General features: G+C 43.1%; 1 protein-coding gene across 2 annotated transcripts in view; it reads left to right on the top strand.

Moving 5' to 3' along the window:
- The window catches only part of PKHD1 (PKHD1 ciliary IPT domain containing fibrocystin/polyductin), a 242,753-nt gene that overhangs the window by 205,032 nt on the left and 21,326 nt on the right, over positions 1-16,395 (top strand). For both annotated transcript variants that reach the window (XM_083729646.1, XM_083729647.1), the window contains one exon: positions 9,625-10,636. In XM_083729646.1, coding sequence (XP_083585772.1) covers positions 9,625-10,636 — 1,012 coding nt within the window. The remainder of the gene's footprint in view (positions 1-9,624; positions 10,637-16,395) is intronic.

Below are 16,395 nucleotides of genomic sequence, written 5' to 3'. Positions count from 1 at the left end.
TCCTTTTCCCCAGCCTTCTCAAAGGTAGCATTTTCTTTTTTCTTGCTTGGGAGGTAGTTAGGGGGATGAGCCGAGTTTGAGCTAGGACTCAAACTGAAATAGGCCTGACCTGAAATAAGGCAAGATTTTTCAAACCTGGGAGTTTTATTTTTGAAACCACTCAGCTGCAAATTTACCCCTTTTGGAATGTGGCGATGGAAAATGGAGAGTAGAAGGATGAAGAACCAAAGACCCTTCCTAAATTGTAACTAGATGAAGCAAAATACTTTGACAACAATAGTCTTAGCAAGTTTATTTTACTAATTCCCCCACCCCCTCGCTTGTCAAAGAACATACTCCCCCTCCCCCATAATAAGTCCTTTCCTCTTCCATTTCTCTTGCAAATCAAGACAAGGCACTTGTGGTGGGTACACACTCCTGCTAACTGTTATGATGTTTGCTGTCAATTTCATTTATTTATGCAACTGCTGTGGAAGAGCCCCAGGCGGAGAAGCAGCCATGAAAGATTTCAGAGTCCTGGTGTGGGGTCATGAAAGGGAAAGAAAGGGAACGACGTCGGGGCGGGGGAGTCCACTGGTTATGAGAAAGGAACTGACACAGGAAATGGTCACATATGGCACAGATTTATTGTGTCCGGGACTTCCCATTCAAATCCCATTATATCCACAGCTCAGAGCGGCGCTTGGCACAACCCACATTTGTTTTTAGATCTGGCATCCAATGAAATCAGAGCTTCATTCTGAAAAAGAAAAGAGGAAAGGAAAAATGTGATGTGTTTATCATGCCATGGCAGGAAAGCCAAGGGTTGGTATTGTGTTTGAAAAGAATGCTGTTTTGCTTTCTCTTGCATAGGGTCAATAGTCAGAAAGGACCGGGGGCAGTTGTGTGTTTGCATGTAGAAACAGGCCTGTGGGCTCGTACGTTCAGCTAATACAGAAATAACCTGAGAGGAAATAGCCCCTTAAAAGCATATAGTGCAGAAAAGATAAAGACTGCTGTTTTCACTTCAAGAGGCGGAGAGCTGTGTCATTTGCTGTGAAATCAGCAAGGACCACTTGTGTTGAGGCAAGTGTTTTCAATAGGGCTGCAGGTTTAACAAAATGATTGTGATATTATGTAAGTGCTTTAATTTGCGAAACACAGAGAGCAAATACTTGCGGTATAGGTTTATTCAAACTAAGTGGTGTACATATTCAGCTCATATCTCTGCCTCCCTGTAAATTGTGTCACATTCATCCCACATATTCTGCTGCAGCTTGGTATGTTCTCTCACAGACCCATATTTGTGGTAACCTCTCTCAGACCCCACCCATTATTCATCTTGTCACGTCACACCTCTCGGTTCCCTGGCTGACATTTTAATGCTGGTCCACAGAGCACACGTGGATTGCTGCAGGGCTGGAAGTAATAGACTAGAACACCATAAGAAAATCTCCAGGCAGCTTCCTTGGTCTTCCACATACACAAATGCCGCTGATATCATTGTAGAGTGGATCCATTTTATTTATCCCTCCAATCTTTTTGGGTGTGAATACAATACCCTGATCTTCCTTTATTTATTTTAAGGTGGACAATCAACAGGTATTGATAACTACAGTGCTTTATTATAAGCCATCCTATCCCCCCCCGACCTTTCCTGATGAGTTGCAACATTTATCACCCAGATACAGTGGTACCTCTAGTTACAAACTTAATCCATTCTGGAGGTCTGTTCTTAACCTGAAACCATTCTTAACCTGAGGTACCACTTTAGCTAATGGGGCCTCCCGCTGCCACTGCACCACCAGCGTGTGATTTCTGTTCTCATCCTGAGTTAAAGTTCTTAACCCGAGGTACTATTTACAGGTTAGCGGAGTCTGTAACCCAAAGTTTTTGGAACCCGAGGTACCTACCTTTAAATCCCTTTCCATTGCCTTCTGCTACTGGATGTCTTTTGATAGCCAACATCTTTCATTCCAAATACAGGCATATCTCTCCTCCTGTAACAGATTCTAACTAGTTATTTGTGGCAATTGGTTTTGTGTTTCTAGGGTGCCTATAAGAACGGTACGTAAAACAAAAAAATAAGACTCAGGCCCTACAATCTGTATAAGACAACACACACCAGGGAAGGAAAGCAGCAGGGAAAGATAGATACAGTCATACCTTGGTTCTTGAACTCCTTGTGACTTGAATGTTTTGGCTCCCAAACACCACAAACCCGGAAGTCAGTGTTCCGGTTTGTAAATATTTTTTGGAAGCTGAACATCCGACGCAGCTTCCGAATGAGTGCAGGAAGTTCCTGCAGCCAGTTGGAAGCCGCACCTTGGTTTCTGAATGTTTCGGAAGTCGAACGGACTTCCAGAATGGATTCCGTTTGAGAATAAAGGTACGACTGTATGTGGGATCACTTAAATGCCAGTGCAAATGCAAGTTTCCCTCCTCCTATTTACATGTACCGTCAGAAGGAGCCCAACAATTGCCAGGTGGTGAGACGTTCCATCAGCAGTTGGGAAATGGAGGGTATAATGTTGGTTCCAAATAGGGGAGCGTAAAGCTGGGCAGGGGCTGTAGCTCAGTGGTAGAGCTCTGCGTGCAGAAGCCTCCAGGTTCAATCCCTGGCATTTCCTGTGCCCCAAACGCTGGAGGGCCAATTCTAGTCCATTTAGAGAGGATTGAGTGACATGGACCAATGGTCTGACCCAATATAATTCAACTTCCTAAGTTTCTTATACACACGTCACTTGCAGGCTAAGCAAAGGAATTGCTACTGTTGAAATAAGACCAGCCAGAAAGCAAAAGGAAGTGGAAAGAAAATTTCAAGAGTGGAGACTTTCATCCCATAATCCAGAGGTCTTCAACCTTTTCCAGTCCACGGCTCCCTTGACCAACTACATCCTTTCTGCGGCACCCCATGAGACTCAGGAGCCCTTGGCTGCAGAGCTGGCAGCCGCTCACCCTTTTTCGAGCACCCTTGTGGAGTGTTCCCTCAGCCTCCCTTCCCCTCTCCTTGGGAGTCCTTTGGGCAGCCGCTGCTGCTGCCCCTGGCCCCTGAGCTGCCCACCACCCCAAAGAGAGGTGCCTCCTCACACTGCCCCACAACGGAGACTGGCCAGTGGTGAACGTGAGGCAGCACCAGGCACTCAGCTCCCAGGCAGGCCTTGCACACAGCAAGCACAAGAAAGGCCAGCACAGTGCCTGCCTGCCTGCCCAGCCTCCCACTAGTCTGTCCATTCCCACCAGCAAGGGCAGGTAGACTGGCTGACTGGGTTCCCTAGTCTGCTTGCTTGCTTACTCTGAGGCCATCCCCTGGCCAGCCCCAGAGGCACCGTTCACCTGGGGAGCTTGTAGCCAGGGCCGCTCCAACAAACAGCTGTGCAAGCCTTTGGGAGGCAGAGACGCAAGAGGGCATCCGAGGAGAGAGGGGAGGAAAGGGGGACAGAGGCCAGCATTGCCCGTTGCACCCCTGACCATCATTCAAGGAACCCCAGGGTGCCACAGCACACTGGTTGAAAACCACTACCATAATTGCTACATTCACCCCATGTTAACAAACAAGCCACAAACAGTGAGAGCTTTTCTTTCTCTCGGCAAATAAGAGGTTTCTGCCAAGACTGAGCACTCCTTCCCATCTCTGCCTTCTTGCCTAGTGGAGGGGCTCCAGTCCCACTTTTGGGACTAGGAGGAATGTGTGCCTCTGGACACGGATCCTTCTCCTCAGGCTCCTCGGGCACATTGGTTTGCATGCAGATTTAGTCTGGATGTATTGAAAAAACAACTTGGATTTGCATCCGTATACGCCAAATTATCTGCTTTATTAAAATTTAGAAATAATTGCTATAATTTGAACAGACTTTAAATTCATTGTTGTGAGGAAGGTTGTGACTAGGTATTAAACTGAGATACTGAAATACTGAGGTCTGGATTAAATATTGCATGCAAACCCATCTCACATCATTCCAGTGACCACCCACTCACTTCAATCAGCTTCAGGAGGGAAAGGCGGGGGGGGGGGGGGTTTGGCAAGGTTGAATCTTTCAACTTTGAAATGCCCCAAATGAGGAGTGCTAAAAAATTGTAACATGACTTGGGAATTCAAGAGATATTTTGGTTAAATTACTATAATTTAGTTTTGCTTGTAGGTAGAATGTGTGTAAAACTGCATAGAAATAATTAAAAATGATGGTCAAGTACTTGTTGTTGTTGATGTTGTTGTTAAGCATTACCTGACATTTCCAGAAGGTAAAATTAAAAGTTCTTTGGTTTTCTGAAAGCAGTTTACAGTATGTCCTTCTTCAACAAAAGTACACTTACCAAGCTAAATATTGTCCAGTCACAAAAGTAATAGCGGATTTGAATTCCTCACAGACCCGAAACCATATTTGTAAGATCGATTACTGACGAAATGTGCAAAAATTAAGTTTCACCCCCTAAAATGACATGACCCAGCGGCAGGGGTGGGGATTCTTAACCTTTCTCCTTCAAGATGCTTCCTTACTCCATCTATATCTATCTATCTATCTATCTATCTATCTATCTATCTATCTATCTATATCTATCATCTATATCTATCTATCATCTATCATCTATCATCTATCATCTATCTATCTATATCTATCTATCATCTATCTATCTATCATCTATCTATCTATCTATCTATCTATCTATCTATCTATCTATCTATCATCTATCTATCATCTATATCTATCTATCTATCTATCTATCTATCTATCTATCTATCTATCTATCATCTATCTATCTATCTATCTATCATCTATATCGTCTATCTATCTATCATCTATCTATCTATCTATCTATCTATCTATCTATCTATCTATCTATCATCTATCTATCTATCATCTATCTATCTATCATCTATCTATCTATCTATCTATCTATCTATCTATCTATCTATCTATCTATCTATCATCTATCTATCTATCTATCATCTATATCTATCTATCTATCTATCTATCTATCTATCTATCTATCTATCTATCTATCTATCATCTATCTATCTATCTATCATCTATATCGTCTATCTATCTATCATCTATCTATCTATCTATCTATCTATCATCTATCTATCTATCATCTATCTATCTATCATCTATCTATCTATCTATCTATCTATCTATCTATCTCTATCTATCTATCTATCTATCTATCTATCTATCTATCATCTATCATCTATCTATTTATATCTATCTATCTATCATCTATCTATCTATCATCTATCTATCTATCTATCTATCTATCTATCTATCTATCTATCTATCATCTATCATCTCATGTTCCATTATTTTAATGTTGTATTTTATTTTTGTTTTTAAGTTGTAATCATTCATCTTGTTTTTATTATTGCTTGTAAGCCGCTCTGAGCCCGGCCTTGGCTGGGGAGGGCAGGGTATAAAAAATTATTATTATTATTATTATTATTATTATTATTATTATTATTATTATTATTATTATTATCTATCATCTCCCACACAGCATTTGCTTCTCACAGAAGCTCATACAGCAAGTTCTCACAAGGTAGTTTGTGAGATGGCGGGAAACTTAACATGTAAGTTCTCTCAGTTGTCCACTGAATTATTTGTCTTCCTTACTTCTGGGGGAGTATGGTTTATGGAGTATAGTTTGCCCAGGGCCACTAGGCTACAGTGAGTAAATAGTGTGCCATTAATTATGTCCCCACTTTTAGCTTTTAACATGGTAGCTGCATTTATATTAGCATTAGAAATAAGTGACTAGCAAACCTAGGCAGATGGAAACAACATTGCTTGGCATTTATTTTATTTTGATAAAATACATATTAGAGAAACTTGATGACACCTCTTTGTTTTAGTCAAACGCTCCCGAATTTTTCCTTACAAGTATGCAATGTGAAATCTATCATAAACTGGGGAAGAAATTAGTAGAAAGAAATGGTGATGCTGACCTAAAGGGGGAAATCATTAATGTTGATGTATTTCATTCAATTTTAAATGTAGAACTTTTGAGGGCATTGGTGAGGGAGCTGAGTAAAAAAAACGAAAGTCTCCGTGCCTTTAAGTAAAACATCCATATTTTTTTTTTTAAAAACCACTTAAAAAAACCTTCCCCTTTGGTCCATTTTCTAAATAAAGGATACGAGTTGTGTGGGGTGTTTTTTTTCTTAAGCAAAGAGGACCCCAACGGCATATTTTTCTTTTCAAATGTGAAATGAGGTGGAAAATCCTCATTTCACGACAGGAAGGACAAATATTGACACAAAGTTAATATTTGTCAGAAACCCTGCAAGCAACCTGAGTGTTTGGAAAGAAGTAAATTAAATAAAATAACAAATTTGGTGTGGAGCTCTTTTTTAGAATTTATGGGGGGGGGGAGAGAGAGAAATTAATGTGAAAAGGATTGTACGAAAAGAGAGCACACACAAACTTCCACTTTGCTGCCCTTGAATACCCAATAGGCTACTGTGTAACACATCCATGTGCACATCTGATGCCATTGATCGCACCATAGATGGTGCTCAGTGTCGCGTGTTGGCGCATAAACACAACAGCCCCCCATACATTCTTTTTTTTTTTAAAAAAAAAAAATCTCTTCCGCATATAATTAGTTTTATCTCATGCACTCGCCATCTTCTTGGCTTTTCTGACTTTTTGTGCCATCCATGCACACCCCAATCTGCGAACCCCAATTCTCTCCTCCCCTCACTTTTGCACACGAGATATATAACCCGCTTAACTTAATTTTAGCCATTTAGAAGGAAGGCTTCTGGAATTTATCACTGTTATTGTTCATCTCGAATGTAAATAGCACATGTCACCTCAATACTCAGTGGTCAATCAGTATTTATTAAGCCCTGTCCACTCTGGCCTTTTTCTCCAAGGAGAGCCGCAGGGCAGATTAGACGCTGCCCCTGACACGGTGTGTCACTTATCTATTTGTGTTGATTATGAGAGTCAGCTGTGAGCAGACCTCTCCCCCCCTCCCCCCAGCCCCGCTTACAAGCCCCCCTGCTTGGATTTTCATGAGGAAATAATCAGATTAGGCCTTCAGCGGCGAGTTCATACGGAGTTCTCTTTTCTCCAACGTGCTGCTAACTGAATAAACGTGTTTTGTGGTAAATTGTAAATGACATTATGATTACCAAGGCCAGCGTGGGTTTCATTTTAAAAGTGATCGAAATGGCTGGCTGCAGAAATTGTGACTGGCAGAAAAGGTGGTTCTGAAAGGAGGGAGGGCGGAGGAAGAGGAAGGGACCAACCAGGACTCTAGCAACCTCTTTGCAGAAGAGGGAGCTGGCACAAATGCAAATCCTAGCAAATGGCAGAATAGGAGCAGGACCTCTTCAGCAAGAGAAATGCAAGAGGGATGATCAGTGGGAGGGGAACGGTTGACTCAGCTGTTTGCAAGGCATCAAATGAGGAAGGCTGCAGCAGTTCTGTAGCTAGTGAATCACTGAATCTTAGAGCTGGAAGGGGCCCTGAGGGTCATCTAGTCCAACCCCCTGCAATGCAGGAATCTCAACTAAAGCATCCATGACACACAGTGGCGTAGCGTGGGTTGTCAGCACCTGGGGCAAGGAAAATAATTTGCGCCCCCTAACCCCTAACCTGCCACCGCTGCCAGCTTCTTCTTGCTGCTGCCTGGTCTGGTCTGGTGTGGTTCTCTCCCGCGCTCAGCGCTGCACTGGGCGCCCGCTGCACTGTCCCTCCCCCAGATAGTCCCTCACTCTCTCTCCGCACCGCACGCCTGGCACCCACCCCCTCCACAGTGGGCGGCGACCCGGCGGCTCGGATCGGATTCGCACAGCCAGCACTGCAGTGAGAGAGAGTGAGTGAGCCAGGTAGGGGCAGAGAGCTGCGAGTGCGAGCGTGCCCCCCCAGATGTTGTGCCGGGTGCGGCCGGCCCCTCCTGCACCCCCCCACGCTACACACTGATGATACATGGCCAGCCAGCCCCTGCTTGAAAACCTCCAAGGAAGGAGAGCCCACAACTCCCTGGGGGAGTAGGTTCCACTGTCAAACAGCTGTTATTACCGTCAGAAAGTTGTTCCCGGCATTTAGTCTGAATCTCCTTCCTTGTAACTTGAAGCCATTGGTTCCGATCCTACCCTCCAGAGCAGGAGAAAACAAGCTTGCTCCATCTTCCATGTGACATCCCTTGAGATATTTGAGGGTGGCTATCATATCTCCTCTCAGTCTCCTCTTTTCCAGGCAAAACACACTCAAACTCTCTCAACCATTCGTCATAAACCTTGGTTTCCAGACCCTCAATCATACGGATCGCCCTCTTCTGCACACGTTCCAGATTGTCAATAACATTCTTAAATTGTTGTGCCCAGAACTAGACACAGTGATTTGCATGTCCAGAAAGGCCCCCAGATTTTCCGCTTTCTCTCCTTGGTCCTATCCTAATTATCCTATGTTCATTCCTGTGCTCTCTGTTGCATGTATGTGCAGGCGCACAAAACCCTCATGGCCAATGTTCTGGGGGCTGCATTTCAGTGGTTGGTACTAAAATAATAATAATCAAAAATGGATGCAAAATATGAAGAACTCAGTTAAACACCGGAAAACTGAGAAACTGAGACATTGGCATATTCTCCCATATTTTCCCACAGTGGAAAGGTTAGGCCAATCTGCACGAGCCCCCAGACCACCCCACTGGTAGAAAAACTACCCCTATTAGAACTTAATCCATTTTTTAAAGAGTTTTAACTCCTCCTTACCACATCCACCATATAATGCTTTTTCTGGAAAATGTAGTTTGTTGCTTTAGTAATACAGTGGTACCTCGGGTTAAGAACTTAATTCGTTCCGGAGGTCCGTTCTTAACCTCAAACTGTTCTTAACCTGAGGTACCACTTTAGCTAATGGGGCCTCCTGCTGCCGTACGATTTCTGTTCTCATACTGAAGCAAAGTTCTTAACCTGAGGTACTATTTCTGGCTTATCTTACTATTTCTGGGTTAGCAGAGTCTGTAACCTGAAGCATCTGTAACCCAAGGTACCACTGTACTGAGAACATCAGATAAGCAATTGGTTGTAGGCCATTGTTCATCCTTAAAGGAATTATCACAAATTTGATTCTTTTTATGGCACCTTTTAAATATTTGGGGACTGCTATAATAACTTCCTCCTTCAGTGAATTTCTTTTCTGGAATAAGATAGCTCAGTTTTGTCCTCCAGATGAAATCTACTGAAAAACCATCTCTTTCGTGTTGCTCCAGTCAGAACCTTCAGTGATCTAATGCTTCACTGATACATCTGTAGAACCTAGATGGCATCAGCTTCCTGTATTAGTGCCAACTCAGTCAGCAATTCTATGTCTATTCACATTAATGTAATGCAATTATGGATTTTATTACTTTGAAATGAATAAAGGATTCAATCTAAAAAGTGCATTTTCTTTTTTGAAAACAGCATCCAGTTTTACTCTTTAATTTTCCTTGTCATTTGGAGTAGGCACATATTTTCCCCGCCCTTACATCTGGTCTCCCAATCACACTTTCGATGAAAGCTAATAATGTAGCTGTACAATTGTTTACCTCTTCAGAGACTGTGTAAAGAGAAATGTCTGTCACATATTACAAGTCTTGTGACAAAATTACAAGTGTTGGCAAGTCTGTGTTGATGATGTATTATTTATTTAACAGGCATTTACAGAGAAGACAGAAAGTGCATCTACAAACCGTCATCAAATGTGTATTTCTGTAGAGAAACATACTATGCAGTGGTGATTTTAGAAAGCACAGAAACAGATGCCAGTAACTGGAAGCCCTCTCCACCCGTGCTGGTGACCGACACCTTCATTGATACCTTCAGTGAAGCCACTTCACGGGGATCCTGCTGTGCCACAGAGCATTCATCAATATTTTACTCAATATTGCCATTGAGCAAGCTCTCAAAAATTTGTTTTAATTGTCCAGTGCCTTGGTCACTAAGACTCTACTTAAATAGTGGTCACAACGCTACAAGGATTCTCGTAGCTATTTTTTACGATCAGCCACGAAGCTTCCGTGTTTTTGTTAAAGGGAACTATATGCCACCAGTTTTGTCATTTCCCAGACCTTCCTTGGCAAATGCTGTGTCGGGAACCAATTACTTCAATTTTCATGAGAATCTTCTGTATGTTGCCATTCATTGGGATGAACCTATTGAAATACACACATATAATTCTCTTCATGTTGCTTTCACTATTGCAGAGGCTGAGGCAGCGGTGATTCAAAGACTGGCTATTTTTTTACAGATTGGGTGGGACCAAGTCAGAACAGTCCTCAACTCACCTGGAAGTGAGAGCACCTTAAATACCATAGCAGACAATGCTGCAAAGAGAAAACACCACTGCCCCCCTATGAAGTCCTGTGTGTTCATTCACCATAGAGCTAGCCAACAGAAAACCCAAACAGGTTCAGCAGTTTTGGGGGGCTTGCTGCCACCCCATTTGTTCACTGGTTTGAGAGTGCTGATCCTTGAAATAAGTGATCCATTACACTTCCAAAGGTCCAAGCTTGCCTCCTCCTTTTCAGTTGACAGATTGACAAGTTTGGCCAATACTCTTATCGATGCCCAACAGACTGGTGAACTTCAGCATGCCCTCAAAATACCAGTTGATGCCCTAGTGGTGATGGTTTCTGCCACCTCAGTTCCAGCAGAGGGAGGTTCTAGGTAAGTGGACTTCACGTCAAATAGTAACGCTGTAAATGTTAATGTAAAAAGCACTTTTCATTTCCTGTCAATGTCATCAGTGGTGAGGGATGATCTGAAGGGGACCAGGTGGGGGGAGCCTCACAAGAGTGGCTGACACAGAAGCACTTAGACTTACTCTCCTGTATCCTTCATTCACTGAAATGAGTGGCACAACAACCATCACTTTCAAATTATGGCCAAAATTGGTTTGAGTCAATGAGCCCAAACCACTCATCCAACTCTGGCTATGTTATCTGAACAGCCCTATGGAGGAACTTTTTGTTTATAAAAGCATATAAAGGTAAAGGTAAAGGTACCTCTGCCCGTACGGGCCAGTCGTGTCCGACTCTGGGGTTGCGTGCTCATCTCGCTTAAGAGGCTGGGAGCCAGCGCTGTCCACAGACACTTCCAGGTCATGTGGCCAGCGTGACGAAGCTGCTCTGGCGAGCCAGCACCAGCGCCGCACGCAGAAACGCCGTTACCTTCCCGCTATAAAGCGGTACCTATTTATCTACTTGCACTTAGGGATGCTTTCAAACTGCTAGGTGGGCAGGAGCTGGGACCAAACGACGGGAGCTCACCCTGCCGCGGGGATTCGAACCGCCGACCATGTGATCGGCAAGTCCTAGGCACTGAGGTTTTACCCACAGCGCCACCCGCGTCCCTTATAAAAAAAATATATAAAAGCATATACAGCTTATCAAATTGTGTGTACAACCATTATAGCTACAATGGAAATGAAATTGCAAACCACTGGCAAATTGTAACACACACATACACTAATTCCCTGTTTAAACTAGGTGGAATAGAAAAGTTTTCAGCAAATGTGTAAAAAGTAAAACTGAAGATGCTTGCTGAATCTTCGTATGAAGAACTTTTTGCAAGACTGGACTGATTACCCTGACATCAGATAAACCTCACTTATTAGGGGGGACAACTAAAGTCACTCCTACAGGTGATCTCAGTGATTGAACTGGGATCACGTTCAAACACATGAATGAGAAATGGGGCCACACTGTGAAGTCCTGCCCCCGATGTCGCATGTGCTATGTTGGGGACATGACTGGGGGACAGTGCATGAGTAAAGTATTTGCAAAGGGCTTGGATGCTTCTCTCTCACCATGGCTGCCACTCCCAATTATACTTTTAATGATGAAAAGGGATTTGAGAAATATGGCCGTGTCAGAAATGAGAGTTTACACAAGCCTTCCTGTAGAGTAAGCTGCTGCTACCTGACTCAGACCTGTTTCTGGCTTCACATTTGTCCAGCTGAAGTGAAATTATCACCTTTACATAGACAAGGCACAAAGATACTGTCAGAATCATTGATAGTTAAGTAAGCTGCTTACTTAAAAATGGTTGATTACTTGGAATTTTACGTTGTGGTTGGACATATCTCAGGCATTGTGCAAATAAATACATCAAATTCTGACTTAGGTCACAATCCTGTGTATAAATCCTGTGTATACTTTCCTGAAAGTAAGCCGCCTTCAACACAGTAGGGATTTACTTCTCAGCAAACATACAGAGGATTCTGTTGCTAGTTTATTATTGCCACTAAACAATGAATGTATCATCTTGTTACACTTTTGGCTGTCCATAGCTAATTTGGGTTAAATTACTTCATACCAGTGCTCAAGAATTAAAGGGTTTGATTCCCACATTACTGATTCCCCCATGGTACACCATCACCCTGAAGCTGTGCTCTGCTTTTAATATCTACTGTCCATAGCAAACCTATCTAAAAGGCCTTTATAACTCAACACTGTCACTTTATGCCCAAGAGCAATGGAAATCCACTTATCTCACTAGGGTGAGACCTGTAAATACAAGACCCAAGGAATGAAAATTAACATATTTCTCCCACTGTGACGGCTGCCACAGCAGCATCAATGCAAGCAATAATTCTGAGCTAGCTATCTGATTCTATAGCAGCTGCTGGACTGACCAAGTCAGAAGATGGGCACAAAAGGAAGAGTCAGGAACGTGCAGGAGGTGTGGCAGCAGACCCTGAGAAATGTAGTGGGAGCAGTCCTTTGCAAGCAGGCTTTGCAGGAGGTCACACACTAGGATGCAGGCAGCTCAAATTTGAGGGGGGTGTGTGTTGTCTTTCCCATCTTGCCATGCACTGGACTACTAAAAACAACCTAAACTATTGAATCATATCAGAGATTAAGGGGCAGCATATCAGAGATTAACGGCAAGCACATCATACATTCAAACAACCCTGATAAACAAAACACAGAAAAAACTGTGTGCACTTATTTTTGCTGACATTCCGCCTTCTACATGGCTGTTGTGAAGGCATAGAAAGAGGTATAAAATAGTGCTTGAATCATAGACATCAAATTTTGGTTCCTTCAATCAAACCTATCTAACTTTGTTCTGTGAAGGGCCATGTTTTTCTGCAACACCCCTCCAATTAATACAGCTCTAAGGCTTCAACCAATATTAATCTGGCCTAATTATTGCATGTTTTAGGTACCTAAATTCTAGCAGAAAACAAAACAAGCAAACAAAAACCATTGCTCCTGCTTTCCAATGTTCTGCCCTGGAAAACAAACATGCCTAATCAAAGGCAACTCAGTCAAAGAAAATTTTAGCGCCACGTTTAGCAATGAGTTTCACTGGGAATTCTAGCACTCTCTCTCTCTCTCTCTCTCTCTCTCTCTCTCTCTCTCTCTCTCTCACACACACACACACACACACGTAATAGAGCAGATTCCCACCTTTCCACAACAAACAAACAAAAGACCAACATTCTGGGTCAGGACATTGCCAGCATCAGCAATGGTAAGCACACGCTTGAGGTAGACAATTTTGTCTACCTAGGTCACACCATAACCAGCAGTTTTTCCATCGATGCTGGGCTGGGCACGTGTATTGGCAAGGCAGCTGTGGCAATGGCTCGTGTCTCCAAAGAGTATGGGAGAATGTGATGCTAATGGCCACTACCAAGATGAAGGTCTACCAAGCTTGCGTGTTGAGCACACGGCTTTATGCAAATGAGTCACTGCCAACTTAGGCCTGCCAGGAGTGACACCTCAATGCCTTCCATATGCACTGTGTCAGGCAGATTTTGGGCATCATGTGGTAGGACAAAAGCATCTCCTGGAAAATATTCAAAATTCAGGCATGGCAGGAGGTGTTGTGTTATGAGAACTTTGCAGGCATTTGTAAGACTGTTTCAGTGCACTGAAAATCCATTTCAAAAATCACTATGTATTAACATCAACATAAATTAAGCCTATGAAAAGTGGGGTTTTGTCTTTGTTCACTACAACGAGTATCTGAGCTGACAGAAAATAACTACCTGGTAGAGAATTAGGCCCCAGAATGCAGAAGTTTTTCCACCCCATTTTTGCCATTGCCCACTGTTTTAATAGAGTTTACAAACATAGCTCATCTGCAGGAAGCACAGCAGGTGAGGGGTTAAATGACTTTAGCTGTTGGGCAGGTTGGATTTTTTTTATACTCTCCTTTTAGCTGGAGGACCTTGTGCCCGCAGGCCATAGTCACATTATCAGCTAGAAATTGGATAACGACAGCACAGTGACAAATCCAGGTTGCTTGCAATAAGGTGTTAATCCCTTCGCTTTAATATCGAAGCAGCTTGTAATGATGTTTGGACATCACTCCAGTTTACTGACGACCCCACTGGGGTTTGCAATAGAACCGTACAAACCACCTAACAAGGTGTCAGGTGACTTCCGTCGCCAAAGCAACGGACATTGCAATCTAATCTTGCTTCCATCCCTTCCAGCTCCCAATAAGGCCCAGCTTATAGAAGTGGCCCATCAATGCTTGGTAACTGGAATCAATTAACGTTAATTCGTGCAATGCTATGATGTATTGTGATCACTTTCATTTCAGAGAAGGGGGAAGGAATTGCTATAATTCACCTAAAATGAGGTTGTCTATGGTGCTGAGGTATTAATTGGGTGTCCATATTAAATGGGAAAGGAGCACAGCAGTGAAGGGAAAGTGGATGAGTGACTCTCTTGGCTGCTATTGACCTATCAGAAGAAGACAGTGCCCTTTTCCTTTGCTTTTATCTATTACAGTTTTCCCTATTGCGTGTCAAGTTGATGTATTATAAAAAATTCATTTGGTGACCTTTCACCCCCTTTGCAGATTAAACAATTTCACCGGGATGGCATCATTAAGAGGGCTTTGCATTTAATGATGATTTCTCTAAAAGGCCACGGAGATTCGATTTTAAGCTAACAGATTTATTGCACTATTATAACATATCGTAAAAAACTCTACCACCTACGGTCTAGTTTTAGGATAGAAGCTGTTAAGAGTTTATATGGAGCTTAAAGTGGTATTACCTTGGGATATGCTGAAACAGCCGGTCCGCTGGGTCTGTCCTGCAACACAATGCTGTTTACTTTTCACACGATACTATTCCCCAGGTGCTAAACCTAAGAAGTGAATTAGAGGACTGCCTAGTTTCAGTCCTTAACCATTCACAGTTCAGGTAAGGAAAGGGCCGAATATTTATGGTTATAATTAATAATGTAAGCCTTGGTTTCATTAATCTGCACAATATATAGTGTGGTTGAAACGTGGTACTTGGGGGCTGTAGAAAGGACCTGCTGGTTGCTATTGGCAACCATAGGGCACCCACTGAAATGTCAGAAAACCCTTGGGAGTCAGAGGTAGGGAAAGATTTTTACTAGGGGAGCTGAGCCATTTGTGACACAGTATGGAAGCTCAGTAGCCTAGGGAAGATTTCTAAGTAAACAATGCAGATTTTGTTACCCACCAGACCTGCTGGGGCCGCTAAGAAGTCACAGGTCTTGGCCAATGGCAGGGCCTGGCGTTCTCACCAACTTCCTTTGCAAAGGTACTTTTAAGCATGGCTGTTTCACAAAGAGTTTAACACCTGCAGTACAGTAGCTAAACTGAGAGGTGTCTTACTTTGTTGCAATTGCTCCTCTGCTGGGAGAAAAGTGCTCTTTTCACCTGTTCTGGTATTCTCCTCCTTTGCAAAGAAACAGTTGGCACTTCAAACACTGCATAACAGGTATCCTTTGTATCAACAGTACAAAGTATAATCACCAAAAGCCCTTTCCCCCCAGCAGCCTGTTCTCACAGTAACCAAACAAACGCACACACAGCATTTTTAAAGCTAAAGAAAAACAGGAATGCAAAACCTCAGTACTTCTCTCAAACCTAGACACACACAGAGACCCTACAGTGCTCAGAATTGTGGTGCGCACAAAAACCACCCACGATGTCTTCTCCCAGTCCTCCTCCACTATTCATAAAACTAACTGCAAATGATTAAGCTCCTTTGTATTTTACCCACAGATCTGTACAGGTTTCTTCCCTTACACACATCCTATTTTGGCACAGGGGTCTGCTCTCCTGTGGATCTCAGTATGTTCAGCCGGTCTGCGTTTGCGATCTCCTGTTGCGTAACCTCTTTATAGTTTCCCCACAGGGCCTGCTCTTCCTGGGTGTTGTGAACTTCCCCATTTCTCCTTAAGGGAACTGACAAGCTAACCTGCTTACCTCCTGATATTGCTCAGCAGGAAAGCAGCAAGCCTGCATGTTCTTTTACCAATGCTACGGGGAGGAATGTTCAGGTTCCCATGAACCAAAACGCTGGGCAGAATGGCAACACATTCTGCCTTTGAAGGGAGCATTTTCTTTCCCCTTTGGCGCAACCAGTTATTTTAGACATTGACAATGTCCTGCAGGAAAGCAAGTTCTTTCCGCTATTTAGC

This window comes from Podarcis gaigeae, assembly GCF_964106915.1.
Source record: "Podarcis gaigeae genome assembly, chromosome: 3".
Lineage (NCBI taxonomy): Eukaryota > Metazoa > Chordata > Lepidosauria > Squamata > Lacertidae > Podarcis > Podarcis gaigeae.
This window is presented reverse-complemented; position numbering and strand designations above follow the sequence as displayed.